The sequence below is a fragment of the Nicotiana sylvestris genome, chromosome 6 (assembly GCF_000393655.2).
Source record: "Nicotiana sylvestris chromosome 6, ASM39365v2, whole genome shotgun sequence".
Classification (NCBI taxonomy): Eukaryota; Viridiplantae; Streptophyta; class Magnoliopsida; order Solanales; family Solanaceae; genus Nicotiana; species Nicotiana sylvestris.
In genome coordinates, this window is record NC_091062.1 from 4838576 (window position 1) to 4863990 (window position 25415).

At 33.9% G+C, this 25415-nt stretch overlaps 1 protein-coding gene across 1 annotated transcript; it reads left to right on the forward strand.

Moving 5' to 3' along the window:
• The first annotated feature begins 2749 nt into the window (after nucleotides 1-2749).
• LOC104230456 (protein argonaute PNH1-like) lies at nucleotides 2750-18676 on the forward strand. Its single transcript, XM_070150156.1, has 24 exons — nucleotides 2750-2840; nucleotides 3535-3637; nucleotides 11818-12203; nucleotides 12293-12501; nucleotides 12597-12743; nucleotides 12839-12972; nucleotides 13073-13182; nucleotides 14071-14177; nucleotides 14269-14407; nucleotides 14490-14606; nucleotides 14869-14976; nucleotides 15060-15131; nucleotides 15234-15356; nucleotides 15527-15686; nucleotides 15956-16077; nucleotides 16170-16307; nucleotides 16389-16531; nucleotides 16629-16691; nucleotides 16782-16845; nucleotides 16925-17060; nucleotides 17275-17348; nucleotides 17923-18017; nucleotides 18114-18145; nucleotides 18290-18676. The coding sequence occupies exons 3-24, from the start codon at nucleotides 11844-11846 to the stop codon at nucleotides 18460-18462; spliced, it is 2826 nt and encodes a 941-aa protein (XP_070006257.1). The 5' UTR covers nucleotides 2750-2840; nucleotides 3535-3637; nucleotides 11818-11843; the 3' UTR covers nucleotides 18463-18676.
• Nucleotides 18677-25415: the final 6739 nt, after the last annotated feature.

Below are 25415 nucleotides of genomic sequence, written 5' to 3' on the forward strand. Positions count from 1 at the left end.
AAAATCAACAAACCATCCCCTATTTATAAGACTTAGGGGCACCAGAATCGAAATTGCAAGCCATGATTAGCATGAAGATCGAAACGATACAACCAATCAAGGGTCACACTTGAATCGGTGCAACACGTTGGGAAACAACATCATTATGATGCATGACATCATGGCATCACCTTTTCTCTTGGACCAGATGACTCCAATGAACTTCCCGGGAAATTCCAAGAATTCAAAATGTGCGGCCCTCAGAAAGCAACATTGTCCTGCCGCCACCATCACGACCTGTATAGCCAGCTCGATAAAGATAGATTACAAACGGCACTATCCATTTATCGACCTCGATCGCGAGGACGACTTCAATAAGAGGAGGGACTAACTGTATAGGCCAAAAAATATCTTTGATATGGGCAAGCCACGTCTGCATTATTATAGCTCTCATTGACCACCACGTGCTATTAGTGGTGTCCCCACATAGACTGACCTTTGGTTAAAGTAGCCTCAAAGCAATGAAGGAAGTAGTCGAAGAGTTAACAAAGAACAAGGTCGCGAAGTTACCATGGATCAAGGTCGAGGTCGAGCATCTTAGACGGGGTTATAACGACTAGTTCTAAGATAAGACATAAAAGAAAATATTCTAGTGGATATTCTCTACACATGTACTATCAGGGTTTTCTAGGAAAGAGTTTCCTATAAATAGAAAGAGATACAGTGACAAGGGACATAAGATATTCATTTGTAAAGAATACATTGATTTTGTAAGAGAGAATCTGGTCTTAATATATACAAAAACAACCTTTTTACGAAGATTCTTGTCTAGCATTTTCACCGGATCCAAGAACAACCTAAATTTTCAAAGGCTTAGCAATTATTCATCATTATCAGAAAGAATATCCACAAATCTCATCCCTTTTCGGGTGACTCACACATTTTATTGACCTAAATTCCATTTATTTCTATTTATGACTATTTAATGCCATATTCCATCTGGTGCCCCAAATATGCTTTTGATTGTTGTAAAGTAAGATTTTTTTTTAAAAAAAAAATATTTCAGTAGAGGCAAAAACACTAGTAGATGATTTTTTTTATCTATTCAAGCTTTGACGGATAAGGTTATTTGATACTTATATTAGCTGAAGTGCGCATAATCGGGACTGAATACCTAAATTATTGAAAAAAGTAAAGTTAAGCTCTTTTTTTTTTTTAAAAAAAAAATTATCATCAAAAGTATAAAATTGACATTATTTTGCAATTACTACAGCCACGCATGTTTTCTTGATTTGGGAGTTGAATGTAGTCCTCTATAGACTCAATTTTAAAAATGTTTTAATTCCCCCATTTCCTTATTTATAAAAAAGCCTACTCCTTGCCTTTTGCTCTCACTCTTTTTCATTCATCTCTGAATCTTAATTAATATTCATTTTCCGACTATATTTCCGGCGAATAAACAACTCTGAATCTCTATATTTGTGTCCTCAGATCTGCAACAAAGTTAAAGAGAAAAAGCAAAGAGACCCTTTTGCAGAAAAAAAAAAACATTCAAATAATCAAAAGAGCTAGTATGGAATCTTTACCTATCTTTAGTCATTTCTTTATTTAATTCTTTTACTATTTTTAATCTTCATTGTTTTTTTTTTTGTATAAAACATTCAAAAGCCTGCTAACTATGAAAAAAAATATATTTTGTTCACTGCATGCTTAAAGCTCTTTTTTAGTCTTTTGCTTCTCTTTTCTTTCGATGAAAGTTCTCTTTTTTTCCTTAAATTAAAGGTAGCGAGTGAGTGTGCAACTTCGTTTTCTGTATTCAGAGTTCATTTCCATTTGTTTAATCTTAATCACACATCTTATACATTCCCAATGCCCAAATTAAAATATTTCTTCCGTTTTAATTTATAGTTTGACTCGACATGAAATTTAATAATAAAAACTTTTTTAACTTCTGATTCTGAAATATGTTACATAAATTAAAATGTAAGGAATAAAAAACTTTTGTTTTATTTATGTGGCGTTCTTTCATTATTAGACATATGCATTTTGTTAATTCGTTCAAAGATCATCGTGCTATCATAAAAAAAATTAACTTTAAAATTTTTCTATTTACTCTTAATATATGTTCTTATGATATAAAAATATCATGATATATTTAAGACCGAAAGGTATTCTATAGATACTTTTCTAACTTCTTTTAATAACGAAGATATTTAGATCAATTTGTGCATAACTCAATTATTTTACTGAATACCTCCACTCTCTATAAATAAGATGCATATTTTTGGTATGTTTCCGAAGTCTTTTTTGGTTAAACTCGTGTTCAATCAAACCTCTCTGTAATAATATTTCTATATAATAATTATCTACTATAAAAAGTCAAGTTTTTCTCGAATCAATTTTTGTGTTATGTTAGAATGCACGGAAGAGGGTCAAAATACCCTTTTAGTATTGAATATTGTTTAAAATTACCCTCCATTAGACTATTAGCTCAAACGAACCCTTACCGCGCTCCTATTGATAAAAAATACCCTCCAGTTAAGTATTTGGTTTATCCGAATTTATTTTTATACTGACTCGACCCAATATCTGATACCCGATCCAAGGCATTAAACCCTAAAAATATCATTTTCTTCTTTTTTTTTCTTTCTCTTCGAGGTAACACCTACTAAAAAATATCGAAACAAATAAAATTGTTATAAAGAGATTTTACTTAAATATAAAAAACAGGGAGAGTATTATTTTACTACTTCCCAAAACTCTATTTATTCCCAAAACTCCTTCATTCCTTTTGCTTTTCTCGTCAACCAAAACACAGTTTCAAGACTCGCATTTTCCAGCAAAGTGGTTTCTATAAAAAGGTTTCGTTTTGCTCTTCTCTGCTTTCATAAAAAGATAATTTTGAACTGCTTTTGCTTGCTTTTTCTTGGTGTTTGTTCTTTTCTAAAAATTCAAATCTTGGACTATTTGGTTTCACTATTATATTCAAGCTTCTTCTACATTTTCTTCTAGTCATTTTATAAAGTGAAAAATTTCCAGCTTCTTATGTTGCTGTAGAAACAAAAATCTTCAAGTAGTTGCTGTAAGTTTTCAGTTCTCAACTATTCAAAGATCAAATTGACATTATTTATATTTTATATTTTTTTTACCTGTCTTATCTACTTCTTTCGTTTGATTTTACTGCCCCAACTGCTCCTTTTGCTTCAAAGTCAAAGTCTTTTTTTTTACCCATTTCATAAATTTTACTTCAGGTCAAATCTGCACATGATCTTCTCTACTATAATATGATGATTTGTTCAACCTATATGCACAGATAGTGAAGAATTTTCACACTATAATTATACTGTAAGATGTTATAGTATGTTATCTGTGTTATTTTGCTGATTACTGATCTGTTTATTATGGACGACTATATGTCATTAACATTTAAGTGATTAATTTTTTTCATAAAATTAATCAGTGTATAGAACTTAAGTTATTTTATATATTTTGAACAAATTCTGTAGTCCGTATCTAGAATAAATAAAATCATGTTATTTGTTTTTTTTTTTGCAGAAGAAGGCTAATAAATTCAGTTAATGAATTAAGAGGAAACAAAAAGTCAAGGACATATATTCAAGCAGCAGGCTAAAGTTATAAGGATAACGTAAATCACAAGGTTTTGTTTCTATTTTTCTCTTTCTCTTTTATATTATTATAGTTATATTATTATTTTGTGATACGTGCATTTATTTTTGGTTGGATTTTAAGGGAATAGGGTCGGCTATGTGCAGACTTTTATAGAAGGGAGAGAGAGAGAGGAGTAAATGAGTCTAAAATAGAGTGTCTCTGTACATTCTCATCATTGCTGTTTCTGTTTTAGTCTCTTTTGGCCTTTAATTCTCAACCATATCTTATATCCTTGGGAATGAACAGAAGTAGAGAATTTACAGTATATTCTTTACTCTCTCTCTCTTCCTTTTTCTTCAACTTTTATTTTCTCTTTCTTTTGTTATTTTTTTGTATTTCAAAAGTGTCCGATCTTGAGTCGAGAATCTATCGAGAACAGTCTCTCAATCTTGATGCATAATATCTTCTTCAGATTCTACTCGTAAGATTTTACTGAATTTACTATTATTAACCTCCACTTCCAACCAAGAGATTATGAGTTCGAGTCTCCCCAAGAGCAAAGTGAGAAGTTCTTGGAGGGAAGGATGCCGGGGTCTATTTGGAAACAGACTCTCTACCTCAGGGTAGGGGTAACGTCTGCGTACACACTACCCTCCCTAGACCCCACTAAATAAAATTATACTGTGTTGTTATTGTTGTTGTTGTTGATTGTTATAACGTCGTATTTATTTTGGATTCCGACTATGTCAGATATATCGCATTAAAAAGTCTCAGTTTGAAATAAGATATTTCATATAGAAAATGACTTTACCGTACTCAAATTGGAAATCTCTAATTAAAAATAAAAAAATACTTATCATTTTACCATAATATTTGGTGGTTGTTTTTTTGTCATAGCATCAAGTGAGTTTTGACCCCACATACCAACATTTTTTTTTTTTTTGTCCATCACACGTGATGAGTAGTTAAAGAAAGTTAATAAATGTGACCTTTGCGTATGAGTCTTGATTTTTTGGTCGTGTGACCAAATCTTTTAAGCGTGCATTTATGGGTTATAGCCATGGCCAAGGTCACCCAACAACTCATAAAATATGACAATAATATTTTTTTTAAAAAGGTAGCTGAGCTTCACATGTCCATCGACGCTGAATAAATAGGAAGAAATTATCTAAGGATGACAATTTGAGACTAAACCCATTTGACTCGCTCAATCCGTTCAAGTTTGGAATGGTTATTGACCCATTCATTTGTTCAACTCAACCATTTTGACTCATCTATTTTAGCTCATCTAAAGTTGCTCTGATTTTTAGCCCAAATTGATTCATGAGTAATTTTACTAAAATATTTTAAAAATATTTTTTTTTGTTTGGTATATTATATATGACCATAATAAAAGAAAAAAAAATCTTATTTGATAATTAAACAATTTATAAGAAAATAATGCATATTAACTAAAGTTTGGTAAGAGTTGGGCGAGTTGGCTTATGATCCAAATTTTAGCCCAACTTAACCCAACTCATGTCAGCCCAAGTTACTGTTGGGCGGGTCAATGACCTGCACATTTTGACCCGCCTAAAATCAGCCCAACTCGCCCATTAAACACTCCTAAAATTATCTATTTTTCTTTATCTCAACTTGAACTTGAACCTAAGACCTTATAGTTCTCGCAAACATCTAAATTAGTGCTTAGAAATCAATGTATCTAGCCAATTAAGTCAAACTCTAGTACCTTCTCCTGTTACAAGTGGTGAATAATGTCTTCACAACAACCCTATGTATATATAGCAACATTTTTCTCTCATTTCTTTGTAACAGAAAAAGAAGTTCGAGTGGAAGTTGTAATAATTTTTTGCCATTTATCAAGTCTAGTTACTCTCAAAGTACACAAATATATAAACAAAATATTTAAGAAACTGAGAGCTAGAAATTTAATATAGTTGTGGTCACAGCTCTCAAAGTTCAACCACCAAAGCACCATAGGACCTTAGCCGAATAAACGGATTCAGGATTTCAAGAGGATGTGTGTATTATTGTGAAGAAATGTATCTAGAATTCACGTCTGAGGGTTTAGCTTTAGTATATTACTATGAACCCACTACACTTTTTAAAATTATAGGTTCAAAATGATATTCTTTTTGAAATTTTATTAATTTTCACATACATATCTACATTCCGTGCCGAAATCAAGACTGTTAAGAGTGGGATGTGAACCACCAATTTTATTCGTAGAGGTACAACCAATAATAATTGCACTATAGGAGTCTTTGAGCAAGAGTTCACCAACATATATTTAAGTAATTTGAAAAAATATAATATTATTATACATAATTTAGTAAGAGAAATATGAGTTCACATGAACCCATATCCATCAACCTGAATACGCCTTTGACCTTATTAGGCGGATTTGGTGGGTCTGGTTAGTACGAAAAAATTTTCTCGCACCTGATATTTGCACTAAAATTACGTAATGTTATAATGATTAAGGATAAATCAAGACTAGAACATATTTATTAAAAAGTCGTGTATATTATATTTATTAATTTGATGTAAATATTAAGTGCGACGTAGAGTGGGATTTGGTGGGTAGACTGTAGTGCTGTACAAGTGAATATATGCAAAGGGTATAGTAGAAAGAATAAACTTTGGGTTTGCAGTGCATGGTCATTATCAAAAAACAATTCTTTTATTGGTCAATGTGGATATTCATTGTTTCAAGAGCTGCCCACACTCCACAAGACACTGTTGTCCTATTTTATACAGACATTTTGGACTGTTTGGTTGGAATACTAAACTCCCCATCTTCTTCTTTTTTTCTTTTTTTTATTTGGAAAAATTATATACTATATTTCACTAATCCCAAAAAAGAGAATTAAGTAGGAAAAAAATTCCAAACAATAAGAAAAACAAAGCAAGCTTTGGAGATAGGGGTGTTCATAAAAATCCGAAAATTCGAACCAAATCGAAAACTAAATTAAATCGACCGAAAAAATCGATACTTTTTGGTTTGGTTTGGTTTTGGTTTTGAAATTTAAAAACCGATCAAATTTGGTTTGGTTTTGGTTTTAATAAAAAAAAACCGAACCAAACCGAATATAGGAGTAGCTATTTTAAATTTAGAATTACACCTATATATATGTATACTTTTATACGAAGTTTCAAAAATTTTATAGTAAATGTTAATCGTTTGCACTTTTAGTACAGTTCTTTACCTTTACATTCTAGTTTGATTGGTAGTTTTCTTTTGTTAAGTGTAAGAATCTATTTCATGTTAAAAATAATATATTTTTAATTGAGTCCTTAAATTATTCATCACTATTTGATTCAATTATCATCAATATATCTTGGTAAATAATAGATTTCTCAAAGGGCAATTGATTTGATAGTATTACGTTAAAACTGTGGTCGCTGAAATATGTATTTGGTAGTGTATGTTTTATATTTAAGAAAAAATCCGACAAATAACCGAAAAAACCGAATCGAGAAAAAACCGACTTAATTAGTTTGGTTTGGTTCTAGTATTTGAAAAACCGACTTAATTGGTTTGGTTTCTTTTTAGGAAAAAACTGATCCAAACCGAACCATGAACATCCTATTTGGAGGTATGCAAGCCCAATAAATAGAGGAAAAAGCAAAATGTGCAAAAATTATTAGTTTTAAATTTTAGTAGAAGCATAAATATTATCCCCTCTTCAATTCTAATATGAGTTATGTTGGTAAAATGTAAGGGGTTGTTTGGTTTGAGTACAATTTATGCTGGAATTAGTTATGCTGAAATTAATTATCCTGGTATTATTTCTAGTTAACTGTTTGGGATATTGTATTTAATCTTAGGATTGTCAATTTTACTGTTATATTTTGGGATAACTTATCTTGGGATTACTCAGGGGCGTATGTAGCGTATAGGTGACGGATTCAATTGAACCCATAATATTTTACGTGTATCATAAATTTATGTGTAAAATCTACTAAAACTGCAACAAATAGTAGATTTGAACTTGTAGCTTTTAATAATATAATAAGTTCAATGCTAAAACTTTTAAAGGCTGAACTCATAAGATTTAAATCCTGGATCCGCCTTTGGGATTATTGCCATCCTCTGACAGGTATAAGTTATTCCGGTATACCTTATCTCAGAATTTATCCCAATATTATTTTTATTTATCTATCGTACCAAATAACCTCTAATAAATACTCTACGAGACAATCGAGGTACGTATAAATTAACGAGAACTCTTGTTAAAAAAGTAGTGTCAAAAAGAAAGACGCAATTTAGGGTGTTTTTTCTTTCTCTCTTAGATTTTTTTTTAATTTTTTTTTTTTTGAGAAACAGATAAATCACATAGTCAGATATTGGGCCCTGAGCCAACCACTTGGACCGTTATGGTGAAACCATTCTGTCAACCACCTATGATACATCTCTATCTTGCTTTCGATCCTTCAATTTGAATTTAATAACTGGAACACTATTCATTACCAAATGTTGTGGTAGGGTAATAATTTTTTTTTTATCTTTAATTAGAGGTTTCGAGTAGTCTTTGAAAGGTAGCTTTATCCCAAAGTAAGATTTCTCGGTATGAATCCAAATTAATTAGGCCCCATGTCAGGTTGCAAATACCACCATTACCACCTAACAACAAACCCTGTATAATTTTACATACATGGTTCAAGTTCCAAACACCTAAAAAAGCAGTTCGGTGTATTAAGCTTCCGCTATATGCGAGGTTCCGAAAAGGGCCGGTCCATAAAGGTTTATTGTAAGTAGTCTTACCCTGTATTTTTACAAGAGGCTGTTTTCACGGCTCGAACCCGTGACCTCCTAGTTACGTGACGACAACTCTACCAGTTACGCCAAGACTCTTGGTCACCAAGAGAGAAAAAAATACTAGTTAGAACAGTATTCACTCCTAGTGTTCTAAGTGTAATTATCTTCTGGTCTCTGCCAAATTGTTGAAAAATCCTTGGTTCCTAGGGATTTATTTTATTAGCAGCTGCATTTAGCATTAAATGCATTCTTGTACTATTGTCTTAGCTCACAGTCACTGGCTCCAGCTTTTGGGCTACATTATAAATTATAAACAAAAATTATAATCCACTAGTAATTCATTTGATTCTGATTATTTCAGCTACAATACACTATTGTATGCACCTATGGATGTAACTTATAAGCACTAATATACAGAGGCGGACCTATGTAGTAATTAGAGGGGTTGCCGGCAACCGGAGAGTTCGGCAAAATTTCTGTGTATATATGTATATGTCCTTAAAAATAGTAAAATATTAATAGTAGTACCCGATATATAAAGCAGATTTTAGTTGAATGCAAAAATGTATCCGCAACCTTCAAATTGTGGATCCGCTTCTGCCAATATATACACTAAAACAATTACATTATCAATGTACTATAATTTTTTTGTAGCATGTTAAATGCCTTATTTTCCAAATTTACTAATGCATTTTTTTTATACGTGAGAATCTCCTACCAAGTGGTGCATGGTTATATATTGGTGGATAGGCTCGCCCCTCTATCTTTCTTCACTTAAATACTATGTTTTTGTATGTGAATTTCACTTATTTTGAACTGTTATTTTTGATTATCTTTTAGATTAGCATAAAATTCTTTTACACTGGTTAAATCATTGATTAGAATGCAACAAGTTTTAATTTTTTTCTCATGGACTTTTCTTATATACACTTATAGGGTAAATATCCTTTACATAGTATAATTTAACATAATATAGCTAGTTAATTATCATTTTTACCTGTTAGTAACCTGATTATATAAATAAGTTAAAACTCTCTTTCCATTTATATAGCTCTCATATATAAGCTAAGCTATAGTAGCGGCTAAAGCGTAAAAATAGCACGATATAGCCAGTTTTCGGACTGGTTATTCAAAAATAGCCAGCGTTTACGAAGTCAAAAAAATAGCCACTATTTTGCTGCAACAGAGACCGGTCCAGCATAATATATTGGAGTTCGGTGCACCTGTATATAAACTCCAGCATAATATGTTGGACCGATATACTTTGCTGGCTCCAGTATAATATACTGGAGATTGGACCACCGGTGCTCCAAACTCCAGTATATTATGCTGGACCGGTATACTTGCTGGAACTCCAGCATATTATACTGGAGTTCTAGTGTACTTATGCTGGAACTCCATCATATTATGCTAGAGTTCCAGCATACCTATCCTGGAACTCCAGTATAATATGCTGGAGTTCAAATATACTTATGCTGGAGCTCCAGCATAATATACTGACGTATTTTTCGGGTTTTGAACAGTGTTTTCGCTCAGATTTATCTTTACATGAAAAGTGGCTAAATTTCGATTACTTTTGAAACTGAGCTATTTTTGAACAACTAGTTGTAATTTGGCTATTTTTGAATTTCTCCGAGAAAATTAGAAGGGGGAAATCTAGCAGTCTTTAAATTTTGGTCACGGACCTCAATGAGATGGAACAGGTTAAAACTTAAAAACTAAAATATGGTGATATACATATAGGGGACCCTGTATTTTCTGTCACATTGATTATGACACTTCATTGAAGAAGTTTGTTAGCATTAAGTTGACAGACGATTTTGTCACAGAAGAAATTCTAATGGTTAATTAATTGGGTTTCATTTTTAGCCCGCGCCAGAAAGTATTTACATCTGGTAGCTGAAAAAGTGTATAAAATTTGTATAATTTTTGTATATAGCATACAAAATGTATATATATACAAAAAATATACAAATTTTATACATTTTTTCGGCTATTATTTTTATAGCGCCTATACAATATCATTTTTCCTAATTAATTTAGACTCTAACCGCCAAATTTATGTGACACTATTACTATTTTGGGAGTCAATAAATTTTTGCTTTGATTACAATTTCTCAAACTTTTGAAATATTTTGAATGATAGTATATTGAGTTATAGTACTTTTTAAGTAGTTTTAAAATATGTATATCTTATTCTAGAAAACTTGAATAATTGGTTACTCGAATTAATACTTAAATTTAAGTGTTTTGACCTTTGTATTCCGAATTCTTAAAATGGGACAGAGGTAGTATGTGTGTGTATGTGTGTTTAAGCTTTGTACATGGAAAGTGTTTCAGTATCTAAGACTATGAAGTTAAGTAGATCTATAATAATAGGTAATTTTTTAAGATTTAAGTTATGTACATTAATAGTGTAAAAAATAATTTTTACAGTACTATTAATGACTTTTAATGTGTGATAGCAAGTTATTTATCATTTTTATCATATTACCAATTAATTCTCATCAAAAGATTTATGTGAAATTAACTAATAAGTGAATAAATTGTGTAAATATTGTTTACACCAACATTATGATACTTAGACTCAATTATTTGTAACAAATCTGATATAGTAACTTGAAAATAGGGTAATAACTTGCTACAGTCAGTTAAATTACACAGATATTGTAAGAGTATATGTAATTTAAATCCCATATATATATATGTGTGTGTGTGTATGTGTCTTTAGAAGGGGAACTTTGGAGCAACGATAAAGTTGTCTTTGTGTGACCTATAGGTCATGGATTCGAGACGTGGAAACAGCCACTAATGGTTGCATTTGGGTAGGCTGTCTACATCCCACTCCTTAGGGTGCGGCCTTTCACCGGACCCTGCGTGATGTCTTGTGCACGGGGCTACCTGCCCTATATATATGTCTCTGTTAAGGTCTATGTGGTTGCATATGTTGAATAGCTTTATCCCCTTATGCATGAGAATAGAGACTAATAAAGTGATCCATACATGTGTGTATTCTTGTACTTTTTGATGTCTACATATATCAGGTGTACTTTTGGTACTATTTATCTTTCTGAGGTGAATTCCAGTAGCTTCAATATTTTTTTTTTTGTGGGGTGTTTTTTTAATAAAGGAATCCTTTTGTTTTACTTGGGCCGTTGGTATTTGCATGGTTGCATGGGTCTGTTACTTTGGCTTTGAACCTTTTCAGCGAAAAAAACTGTATTGAAGACAAAATACTGTGAAGATTTGATTCTTTACTACTATTCTTTTTGCTTCTTTTTATCCCCTCAGATTCTTGGATTTACCCGTGAAAAATGTCATGCCAGTTAACTTTGTAGCAGTACTTTAATTATCTATTCATTGTCTTATTATGCAAAATTTTCCCTTTATCTCTATCCCCTTTTAATTCTTTAGCTTTCTTGAATTGTTATAATCTGAAACACTTTCATTCTATTTGTCATGTGAAGGGTCATAGTTGAAAAATCACAAAAAAATGCCTCAGTGGCAAATGAAAGATCCTGAGCAAAAGCATATGGTTTCAAGAACTCCATTAAAAGAGTCGTTGAATCAGAACGCGCAACCCCAAATTAGTGGAGAGCGTAGAATTGAAGAAGTCAAGAGAAATAATAATGCGGGGAGGAGAAGGAGCAGGAGGAAAGGAAAAGGGATATTAGTCGAAAAAATGCAGGATATAAATGATTCTCAGACTAGTACCCCTTGTTCTGCTTCATCATCCGAAAGAAGTCTCGTGTTTCCTCATAGGCCGGGATATGGCCAACTCGGTACTAAGTGTATGGTAAAAGCCAACCATTTCATTGCTGAATTATCAGAAAGGAGCTTAAGCCAATATAGCGTAAGACGTTACTTCTTGGCGCCTAAATTAATTGGTAATGCTTTGGCAATGGCTTGAAATTCTGATCCTTTGATGATTTTCGGGTGCAGGTAAAAATTACTCCGGAAGTTAAATGTACAAGATTGAACAAGGCTGTTATGGCTGAGTTGGTAAAACTTCATAAAGATTCCGACTTGGGTAAAAGAATTCCCGTTTTTGATGGAAGAAGAACACTTTATACAGCAGGGTTGCTTCCCTTTAACGCAAAAGATTTCAGCATCGTTCTTGCTGATGATGACGAATGGATAGGAATCACAAAGTACCTGTCTAGTTCAACCTTTTGTTCTGTTTATATTTTGATTAATACTTGTCATTTTATTCAAATGAGATTTGATATCTTGATAATTGTTCCAGGGAGCGTACGTTTACTGTTACAATCAAGTTCATGTCACAAGCAAACTTGCTTCCGCTACGCGAACTTCTTTCTGGGAAGCAAGTTGACAGTCCTCCACAAGCACTTAAAATTATTGATATTGTGCTCCGGGAGCTCGCTTCTCAAAGGTGAATTTCATTGTCTGTTCTCTATAGCCACGGTATATTATTACAAGCTAAATCAAGTTATCTACAATTATTTAGTTTTTCTCGTGTTCGTTTAGGTACATATCAGTTGGGAGATTTTTCTATTCTCCTAATATTAAGAAGCCACAGACACTAGGTAATGGCTTACAGTCTTGGAGGGGTTTCTACCAGAGCATAAAACCTACTCAAATGGGATTGTCACTTAATATTGGTAGGACAATCGTATTATTCTGTAAAAATTGAATTTCGCCAACTTGATATGATGGTATGTGTGTGTGATTACAATTTAATGTCTTGTATTTGTCGAACAGATATGTCAACAACAGCTTTCATTGAACCACTCCCAGTTGTTGAATTTGTTGCTCAAGTTTTGGGAAAAGATGTTAGTTCAAGGCCACTGTCCGATGCAGATCGAGTAAAGGTACAGATACACAAATGAATTAAATTAATTGTCCTTTAACTTTCTTGAAAACATCAACCATAAGGCAGCATATGTTTAGAGTCTAGAAACGCGTTCTTTCCAAGATCATTGCAGATTATTCATTTATTCTCAATGCTTCTCTTAAGATCTACCTTCGCGAGGTAGGGGTAAGATCTGCATACACACTACCCTCCCCAGACCCCACTATGTAGGATTACACTGGGTTTGTTGTTGTTGCTGTTTCTCTCTTAAGGCTTTTAATTGCTAATATTACATTGATAGAAGAAGCACTGCAGAATAAGTTTTGTGTCAAAACTCTTCCTAGTCATTTTTGGTTTTGTTTTGTTCTATCCCATTTTCTTACTACAGTAGTCTCTTTGGTTTTTGATTGATTATGTGGAATGCCATCATAAAGAGTGCCAACATGGATGCAAAATCCAGTAAAATATAAAATTCTGCTCTCCGGTCTTGATTACAGTTGAGATATCATCCAATATGATAATATAGGCTTCTTTAAAGAAGTTTCCGGTATCTGCAACATGGGATGACAAATAGTCGACTGAGATACCCTATATCGGTTGCTAAAGTTTTGGTTTTCAACTTGTTGCTGATAAGTGATAATGTAGTTTCGTTAATGCTACTGAGTATTTCGTTCATTCTAGTAGTGCTGCAAGTGTATTGTACTTAGAAGTTTGCACTACAAGTGTATACCCTCCCACGTAATTTATAATCTTGTTTATATGCAAGAAGTTATGCACCATCTGTTTCTCTAAGCAGAAAATCTTACTGTCTCCTTGGAATAATTCCTATCCTCGAGATCTTGATACCCTTAATGCCAAAACCTATTGCTTTAGATAAAAGCTGATCGATTGTTTGTGCTTTAATCAGGTTAAGAAGGCTCTCAGAGGTGTCAAAGTTGAAGTTACACATAGGGGAAATATTCGAAGGAAATACCGAATTTCTGGGTTGACATCACAGCCAACAAGAGAGCTAATGTACTTCTAGTTTCATATAGCTTCACTTTTGTTTTTATTTTTTTGCACTTTTTCTTGATCGTAATGCTTTACTTTCTTATGTTCATTACAGTTTTCCAGTTGATGAAGAAAAGAACATGAAATCGGTCATCGAGTATTTCCAAGAGGTGTACGGATTTACCATTCAGTATCCTCATTTACCTTGTCTCCTCGTGGGAAGCCAAAAGAAAGTAAATTACTTACCGATGGAGGTAAACATGCGGAAAAACTTCAAGATTCAACTCACTTTAATCTCAAGCGAAAAGTTTTCCAAATAACGATTGCTATTAATAGGCTTGTAAGATTCTTGAGGGACAAAGATACACCAAAAGGCTGGATGAGAAACAGATCACATCACTATTAAAATCGTCATGCCAACGACCACGAGAACAAGAAATGGATATTTTGCAGGTTTGTCGATTCATTTCCATGAAAACATAATATGTAGATATATACATTTTTAATCCAATTTTTGGAATGCATTTGGCTTTCTTGTAATAGACACAAGGTTAGTAGGTGATTGCTTTATTTTATATCATCACAAATCGTCTATAAATTTGATAAGATTATGATCATTTTCTCCCCTGAAATTACTTCTTGTAAGCTCTTTCTTTCTAAATCATTGGCTTTTGTGTTAATATATTGAACTAAAAGGTGTCTGCTATATGTCCAGACCATTCGCCAGAACGGATACAAACACGATCCTATAGCAAAGGAGTTTGGCATAAGCATTGATGATAAGCTTGCAACAGTTGAAGCTCGAGTTCTCCCAGCCCCGTGGGTAACGACTGATATACCTGAACTTTTATGACTCGGTTTTATAATCACCAAGAGATTATTCATTTGTTTTTTTGTCTTTGTTAGTTGAAGTACAATGATTCAGGGAAGGAAAAGGAATGTCATCCACAGCTAGGTCAGTGGAACATGGTAAATAAGGTAATAAAATCCTGGTGAAATATCCATGCTTAAGATCCTTTAGTTGTCGTATTTAGTATTTGAGGAATGATTAAATTTGAACATATTGACTTCATCATACAGAAAGTAATTAACGGAAGTACTGTAAACCATTGGGCTTGCATCAACTTCTCATGTAATGTCCAAGAAAATGCGGCCCGTGGATTTTGTCATCAGCTTGCCCAGATGTGCCAAGTTTCTGGAATGGTAAATATTTCTGATTTGAACATCTTTTAGCTGCAGTAGGTTTTATTTCTTTCTTTTCTTGTACTGTTTTAGCTCATTATCATGGAAACAAGTTCGCGCTATACTCTACAGATTTGTCGGAGCCTAAGCATACTGTCCAAATGGTATTGATTGTTGACGTTTCATTTCAGGAATTTAATTGTGAGCCAGTGGTACCGATTTATAGTGCAAGACCGGATCAAGCAAAGAAGGCACTGAGTTATGTATATAACGCTGCTGCAAACAAACTTGGAGGAAAAGAATTGGAGTTGCTAATTGCCATTCTTCCTGACAACAATGGTTCTTTGTATGGTATGTCCCAAGCTTTGTTAAATCTTCTATAATGGTGATAACGGTCGAACATGTTGGAAAAAATTCTTCCGCTTGATAGATCTGGAATATAAGTCGTCTATATATTTATGAATATCGTTAACACATTGATCATGATGGTCAATTGGAAACAGCCTCTCTACCTTCAAGGTAGGTGTAAGGTCTGCGTACAGACTACCCTCCCCGTACCCTATTTATGGGATTACACTGGGTTTTTTGTTGTTGTTAACACATTGATCATCAATGTTTAGGTTCTCTGAAGAAAATTTGTGAGACAGATTTGGGGCTGATTTCTCAGTGTTGTCTTACAAAGCATGTATTAAAGATTAGCAAGCAATACCTGTCAAATGTATCGCTGAAAATCAATGTGAAGGTATGAAGTAAATGACCAAACTACTGCTAGCAATTCAATACGCTGAGACAATTATAATCCATTTCTTATGCTGTACTCCTTGTGCGCTGTAGATGGGAGGAAGAAATACTGTGCTTTTAGATGCTTTGAGGTGGAAAATTCCACTTGTCAGTGATATTCCAACTATTATATTTGGTGCGGACGTGACTCATCCAGAATCGGGAGAGGATTGTAGTCCATCAATTGCAGCTGTGAGCGTCTTTTTTTTTAAAAATATAATTGCTAGAACTTTTTCAAGTGGTTAAATTTGATATCTAATTTTCTTGATTCAGGTTGTAGCATCACAAGATTGGCCGGAAGTTACTAAATATGCAGGTTTGGTATGTGCTCAGCCTCATAGACAAGAACTCATTCAGGATCTTTATCGGACCTGGCAAGATCCTCAACGGGGAACAATGTCCGGAGGGATGATTAGGTGCATATAATGCTTAATATCGTCACTTAAATCTTGTGAAATGTAAACATTCAGTTAAATCAAATGCACTGACATTTTTATTTTTGCCATTTTCCAGAGAACTTTTGTTGGCATTCAAGAAAGCCACAGGACAAAAACCACTGAGAATAATATTCTACAGGTACAATCAAGTGACAATTTCTCGATCAGTTCATTCGATACGAACAAGTGGATATTGCTGTGAATTACATTGTCTTTCAATTTTATGTAGGGATGGTGTCAGTGATGGACAGTTTTATCAGGTCCTACTTTATGAACTCGATGCAATTCGTAAGGTATGCGAGTGTTGGCGTTATTCTTATATAATTTTCAGTTCTGTGTTTGTCTAGTTCACTCATTCTTTGCAATACACAGGCTTGTGCATCTCTTGAACCAGGTTACCAACCTCCAGTAACGTTCATAGTTGTCCAAAAACGTCACCACACACGACTTTTGCCAAACAATCACAATGATAGAAATCATACTGACAGAAGTGGAAACATCCTACCTGGTACAACTCTACTCTTCTTACCCTGACATTGTGCTTAAACTTTTTGAAAAAGTTCACATTACGAAATGGGAGAATTTCTCCGACTGGTAATTAGATGCTCGATAGCCTAAGTGAGGTTTGCGAACGTTGGTAGTTAATATGCTGACCAATTTTCCTTTCTGACTTGGGTATGTGTTATTTCTCTTGTTGCTTGACTTAAAATCACCAAATGCAGGTACTGTGGTTGATACTAAAATTTGTCATCCCACTGAATTTGATTTTTACTTATGTAGTCATGCTGGAATTCAGGTGAAGTGCTAATCAATTTGCTTTAGTTTAATTTTGGATTTCTAAAGTACCTCATTTGCTTAGTATGTAGTCAGTATTGGATTTCTAGAAAAGGGCAGCCTTGTGCACGAAGCATCCAGCGTTCATGCAGGGGCCGGGGAAGGGCCACACCTTAAGGGGGCGTGATGTCGGCAGCGTACCCTAATGCAAGCATCCGTGGCTGATTCCACGGCTCGAACCCGTGACTTATAAGTCGCACAAAGACAACTTTACCGTTGCTCCAAGGCTCCTCTTCTAATATTTGATTTCTGACGTACTCATATTTCGTACCAACTGGTAAAGTTGCTGCCATGTGACTAGGAGGTCACGGGTTCGAGCTGTGAAAAGAGCCTCTTGCAGAAATGCAGGGTAAGGCCGCGTATAATAAATCCTTGTGGTCCGGCCCTTCCCTGAAACCCGCATATAGCGGGAGCTTAGTGCACTGGGCTGCCCTTTTCATATTTCGTACCAGGTCATACCATAAGATAGCTCGTTAGCGATACAACTCGTTATTTGGAAGAAAGCTCAACAAGAATTTACAATGTTGGATTTGCAGGGAACTAGTCGTCCTGCACACTATCATGTTCTCTGGGATGAAAACAATTTTACTGCAGATGAAATGCAGTCTTTGACTAACAACCTTTGCTATACGTAAGGAATCTTAATTCTCAACATTTATCCTTTTCGAAAGTTGCTTTTGATATCTATTTTTGGGAAGTTCCTTAGTGACTGTTGGATTAATTGCAGATATGCTCGATGCACTCGATCTGTTTCTGTAGGTAAATTTCTAATACTCTCTCCTAAGAGAATTAGAGAGCTTAGATTCCATAGGCTTGTTGTAGTTGTATGAGCTTAATCCTTGTGCTGAAATTGATAATAAGCTCGTTCTCGCATAACTTACATTAGTTTTGTTCTGGATTCAGTTCCTCCGGCATATTATGCTCATTTGGCAGCCTACAGAGCACGTTGCTACGTAGAACCTGACTCGCATGGCAATGGTTCAAAGCGTAGCACACGTACAACGAATGGTTCTGTCAACGTCCGTCCTCTACCAGCATTGAAAGAGAAGGTGAAGAATGTGATGTTCTATTGCTAGCGTTAATGTTAAGTTAACTACATGTATGAAATTAGGATAGGGATCTAATCATGAACTAATGTTATGTTTATAAGAAATTAGGATAGTTAATGTTAATGTTGCAATAGGAAATTTTGTGAACTAGAGGTCTTCTCTCTGTGTAATACATGTATAATGCCTAGTTAAAATTTTGGAATCAGATGAATAGTTTCACTTGGAGATATTTGCAGTTAAATCAGAGCTTTAATGTGGTACGTAGTTACTTTTTTTTTTTTTTTAAAACTTTACATAGCGGTGTTCAGTGAGGATTCATATAGTCGACCCTAACTTGTTCGGGACTGAGACGTAGTTATTTATATAACAGTCGTGTTTGGGTTAGCTTGCGTACACCTCAATTATTCTATTGCGTACTTGCTACTTTTCACCACCACAAGCACCAAGTAACTGTGGACACTCGTAGTGGCGGAGCAACATTGAACCAAGGGGTGTCCTTCACCGGAAAATTACACTATATTGCTAGATAATTTTTTTATTTTATGTATATTTGCTATACGGTGACTCTCTTTGACTTTTCGATGTATCTAATTATTTATATTTTGATACTCCTTGATGAAAATTCTGGCTCCGCCACTGTACACTCAGGACAAGTATTAAAATATTGCTTGAGATATATGTCATACAATTAATACCCTAAGACTTCCACATAGATGTCACTATTGACTGTTCTACAGTAATAATTTAAATATTGTGAAAAAATAAAAAGAAGATACATCTAATAATTTAGTGATCTCAGAAATCCTAATAACACCTTGATGTAAACCTCAGCCGCAAAATGTTTCAACCCATATATAAACCTATATATATTCCTACTTAATTAGGAGTAAAACCTAGGTTCATACTTCTTCCTCATGTATGGATTAGACATTATGAGTTCTATCAAACAGCATGCGTCTACACTAAATCTGTTACTTCCAAGAATTTCCGATGAATATCATGCAGCTGGAGCATAATCATAATCGCCATCATCGTCTCCTTCCAAGGATGCAGCAGGAGCATAGTCATAGTCTCCATCATCATCTCCTTCTAAGCATGCGGCTGGAGCATAATCATACCCATCATCTCCATCATCATCTCCATCTAAACACGATTTTCTCTTCTCGAACCTAATAATCTTGAAAATACAAGACATTATATCTTTCTTCTTAATTGGACTATTGGAATATGGAAATATGAGATATTGGGTGTTGTATCTCTTTGATAAGATGTGAAAATTGTTTTTTTTTTTGTAGTTTGTATGATTGGTGAAGAAACCATTTGCTTATATAAAGGTAAGAGCCAACTCTGGACTCATTTTGACTGAGTTTGGCACGTTAGGAAGTGTGTAATGTTAGCTGAAGAATGTGCAGAGCCATAAGCTTGGCTGCAATTTTAGGTGCCACATCCAAAATTCACTTTACATGTCATTATGTATGATTAGTGTTGAAAGGTGAATGCCAGAATTTAAAATTTATAGTTTTTAAATTTGACATCAGATCTATAGCGCATCTAGATTTACAATTACATATTTATACATATTTAATGAATTTTCTATATAAATACAAAATTTAAGCAAAAACTACTGAATTCGTCCGAACACGTACATACCCTCTAGCTCCGCCCCATAGTGTTAAAGATTATTCTCCATCCTAGTGGTGGACATAGAATCTCTGTCTCTCTATAACTTTTTGGGTGGGTTTTCAGTATAAACCATCAAAATGCAAAAAATTCATTAGCTTTCACTTTTCATAAACTAATCTGTTAGCCACATGCAATTGTCTATATTTGGTGTTTCAACCTTTTACCAAAAAAAGATGGAACGTGTGCATAAATGACCCAAAGCAAATATTAGTACGTGGAAACGTGTGCATGACACGTGGAAGTGTGTATTGTCTATGTGAATGCTGATTTGCTTAGTTGGCATGCCACCTAGGCGAATATATGTTGACTACATTAATGTCGAGTTACATGTTCTTTTGACCAGAAATATTGTGAAAATGTCGACATTCCTTTTTGTGCATGAGTTCTCAAGTATATGTATCCGACATAAGAGTGGTTGACTACACTCGTGAACCAAGAATTTCACGAAGCATATTCAAAATTTTAAAACACACACACACACACACATATATATATATATATATATATATATATATATATATATATATGTATATGTATATATATATATATATATATATATGTATATGTATATGTATATGTATATATATATATATATATGTATATATATATATATGTATGTATTCTCAGTGTAGAAGATTGTTATGTTTGCCCTATGTGGCTGACTACTCTTTTATGTTTACCCTATGTGGATGACTACTCTTCATACACTATAATATTTACTTCCTTAGTTTCAGTTTATGTAACTTCAATTGCTTTTTAGCAAATTATAAAAAATGATGACCTTTTTAAGAAAAAAAATAATTTAACTTAAACTTTTTTATGTAATTTCACAAGTTTTTATAATCTCATTTTAAACTCTGTATTCAGTCAAATAGGATCACATAAATAAGACAGAAGGAGTACTATTTGACACCGTGATTGATATACAAGCCAACACCTCTTTTGACTGCTACGTACAATGGTGAACCACCAACCTTTATACTCAGGGGCGGATGCACGCTTACCAAAGCGGTGTCATGCGACATCGCTTCGTCAGTAAATTTTACTAATATATATATATATTAATACTGTATGAAAATGACATCACTTGACATAAATTATTATATGGTATGTTGGTTATGTGTTTGATTTTGCTCTAGGAGGTCAAAGGTACAAATCTCAACTGACACATTTTTCTTTTGCAAATATTTGAGAGAGCCTTTTGTGAATAAAAATTGTAATGAAGTAGAATTGAACTCATGATCTTTTCTAACTTAACATTCAACACAACTAATAGATTAAGGATATCTATTGTCTAAAAGTATGATAATCAAATATATATTCCAGTTCTTCTATAAATTTCGAGACCGCTTACAAAAATTTATGCGTACACCCTGTAATTATATAAGTTATGAGTTTAAATGTATTCACAGAAAGATGTAGATAATCATGCGACCAACTATGGAATATACAATCACACATCATCAAGTGAGACTACATTAAAATTATATTACTACAATCCACGTCACTCTTCTGCATATATAAGTTATTCAAATAAATATTGTCAAAAATGAAGATACATCCAACTAGCTACTGATCTAAGAGTCCCTTATAACACCTTAGTGTAGACCTCACTCGCAAAAGATTTCAACTAATACATAAGCCTATATATTTCTATCAATAAAAAAAAAAGAGGACTAGGATATATTAAGTAAACTTGAACCAAGTTTCCTACTTCTTCCTCATGTATGAATTAGAGGCCGTGAGTTTGACCAAACACGCTATGTCTACTCTAATCTGCCATTGTCAAGATTAATCTCCGTTGAATTCATGCAGCAGGAGCATAATTACAGTCCCGTCATCGTCATCGCCTTCCAAGGATGCTGCTGGAGCATAGTCATAGTCTGCATCATCGTCGTCACCACCTCCTTCTAAGCATGATGCTGGGGCATAATCATACCCATTATCTCCATCATCATCTCCATCTGAACACGACGACCTTTTCTTCTCGAATCCAATAATCTTGAAAATGCTAGACATCGTATATATCTTTGGGTTATTGGAGTATGAAAATATTGAAATATGAGATATTGGATGTTGTATATGTTTCTTAATTTGAATATAGGATATGAAGAATTGTTGTTGTAGTCTGAATAGGTGAGGAAACCATTTGCTTATATAAGGGGAAGAGCCAACTCTGGACTAGGTATTGGCACGTTAGGAAGTGTGCAATATACCTGAGAATGTGACAAAACCATATGCTTGGCTACATGAAGCCACACATCAAAAATTCACTTTACATGTAATCATATATATATGAGGAGTGGTAAAGATTATTCTCCATAAATAGTTCACAATTAAGCGAATAATGAAGTAATAGACCTCAAATTCTGTTGTCATCTTCATCAAGCGGGAAGAGCTACTTGTAAACTATTTTCTTACGTGTATGTGGCCCAATAAGATTAGGCCCATAATTAATATTTAATTAATGAGCAAATCTCATCCGTCCGATCGGTTACTTGATGGACGTACCGGATTAAGTGAGAACCTCTATAAATTGGTCATCTCCCCACCCATTAGGGTTACCGTATTTTTATTCTCTCTTCCATCTCTAAAGGCGGCGGTAACATAAAGTTAGGGCAAGGGGCGAGAAACCAGTTTTGAACTAACGCTTCCGCTTCAAGATAATGGATTCCGCTTCAGGTATGTTTTCTATGGCAATTACATGTAAGATTATCATGTTCAAGATTCTGGTATGAATTAAAGTTTATGCTTACATGTGGTATCATGAACCTGGATTACTTGAATTGATAATCTTCATTAAAAATAATAAACCTTTGCAAATGAGTTGCTGTTTTGAAATTATGTATACATACGGTAATTATGAAATCATGCTTTAAATCATTGGCGCAACCAGTGAAGTGATTCTTCAATGCCTTAAATCTTGTGAACTCTGTAACAAATAATTCTTCAACGCCTGAGGCATTAAAGACCTTGGGCAGCATCTTCTTTATTGACCGAGAGAAACAAAATTGTTTCTCTGTACTTGAATAGATTTTGTATTATATAGGTTATGATATTAGAAGATAACGATTATACTGATATGCAAGAATTTGATGATACGGGAGTAACGTTAATGATGCCTTAATGCCATAAATTGATTTGAAACTTTTTTTAAAAAATTCTTGGACAGTATAGTAATCTATTTTGGGCTATTAGGTTGGTGAAACTATTTATTGTTTATTTTATGTATGTGATCAATGTGTATATAGTTTGTTAGTCACCAAAGTGACCAAACTAGATTGTTTAAAGTATTCACATGCATAAAAACTTATGATCTCTATTTTGTGTGTGCACTTATGTTATATAGTTTGTTAGTCACCAAAGAGACCAAACTAGTTTGTTTATGAAAATACGCATACATAAAATTGTAGTTTATCCATGAAATTAATGAAATGCCTATAATAAAAATTAGTGGATAAATTAATTTTCACTATTGCTAGAACTTAAGGATTTACCCAAAGGTGAATCAATTATTCTATGAATAGTGAATATGATGAGGTAAATTAATATTCTTAGTCAAATATATATTGCTTGTCCAAAGATGGCATATATATTTGGTTAAAAATATTTTATTACCTATTAAAGACTAAATGACATTTAAATTATGATAGTGTGTCGTAGTATCTACCCAAAGGAGAATTGCGATATGCTTTAACTGTTTTGTTGAATCCATATTGATTTGTGAGCATGTATTATCTATTTTGCAGCTATTCTTTTTCATTCGCTTGCTTCGTCTGTTACTATGTTCAATGGATTGAACTTCTCTGAATGGCGTGAACAAGTCCAGTTCCACTTAGGTGTGATGGATCTTGACTTGGCTCTGCTGAATGATAAGCCCGCTGCCATTACTGATTCGACCAGTGCGGATGAGAAGTCTTTCTATAAAGCATGGGAACGCTCTAACAGGCTAAGCCTTATGTTTATGCGAATGAATATTGCCAACAACATTAAGAGTACTATTCCACAAACAGAAAGTACCAGGAAATACCTGACGTTTGTGGAAGAACGTTTTCGTTCTGCAGATAAGTCTCTCGCTGGTACACTAATGGCTGAACTCACGACCACGAAGTTTGATGGGTCGCGTAGTATGCAAAACCATATCATCGAGATGACTAACATTGCAGCAAAACTTCAGACCTTAGGGATGAAAGTGGATGACTCCTTCTTGGTTCAGTTTATTCTGAACTCATTACCTCCTGAGTATGGACCTTTTCAAATTAACTATAACACTATTAAGGATAAGTGGAATGTTAGTGAATTGTCCAGTATGCTTACTCAAGAGGAGTCGAGACTTAAGAAACAAGGGAATCATTCAATTAACCTCATGGGTCAAGGAGCTGGTAAAGGACTTAAAGTGAAGGCCAACAAGTTTAAGAAGAAGAAAGCACCTGCTAAAGCTCAACAGGATGCTAACAAGGAACATAAGGCAGATACGTGTCGTTTCTGTAACAAGGAAGGACACTATCAGAAAGATTGCCTGAAACGTAAAGCTTGGTTCGAAAAGAAAGGTACAATTAGTGCTTTTGTATGTTTCGAATCAAATTTAGTAGAAGTTCCTAATAGTACTTGGTGGCTTGATTCTGGTGCAACTGCTCATGTATCTACTACGTTGCAGGGATTCCTTACGATCCAAACTACAAGTCCAAATAAGGATTTCTTGTTCATGGGAAATCGCATGAAGGCTCCAATTAAAGGCATAGGGACTTATCGTTTGATCATGGAGACTGGACGTCACCTTGATCTATTACAAACTCTTTATGTACCTTCAGTTTCTAGGAATTTGATTTCTCTTTCAAGACTTGATGTTTCTGGATTTGATTTAAAGTTTGGAAATGGATGTTTCAATTTATATAAGAATGCTAATTTTTATGGTTCTGGCTTTCTCAGTGATGGTTTATATAAATTAAAACTCGATATTGGTTTTTCTGAATCTCTTCTTACTGTTCAACATAATGTTGGAATTAAACGTAGTTTACTAGATGAAAGTTCTGCTTAATTGTGACATAGATGTTTGGGTCATATATATAAAGAATGGTTAGAAAGATTAGTAAAAAAATGAGATTCTTCCGAATCTAAATTTTACTGATCTTACTATGTGTTTGGATTGCATTAAGGGAAAGCAAACCAAGCATATTAAGAAAGGTGCCACAAGAAGCACCCAACTTCTTGAAATTATACACACAGATATTTGTGGACCCTTTGATGTTCCATCTTTTGGTGGAGAGAAATATTTTCACTTTTATCGATGATTTTTC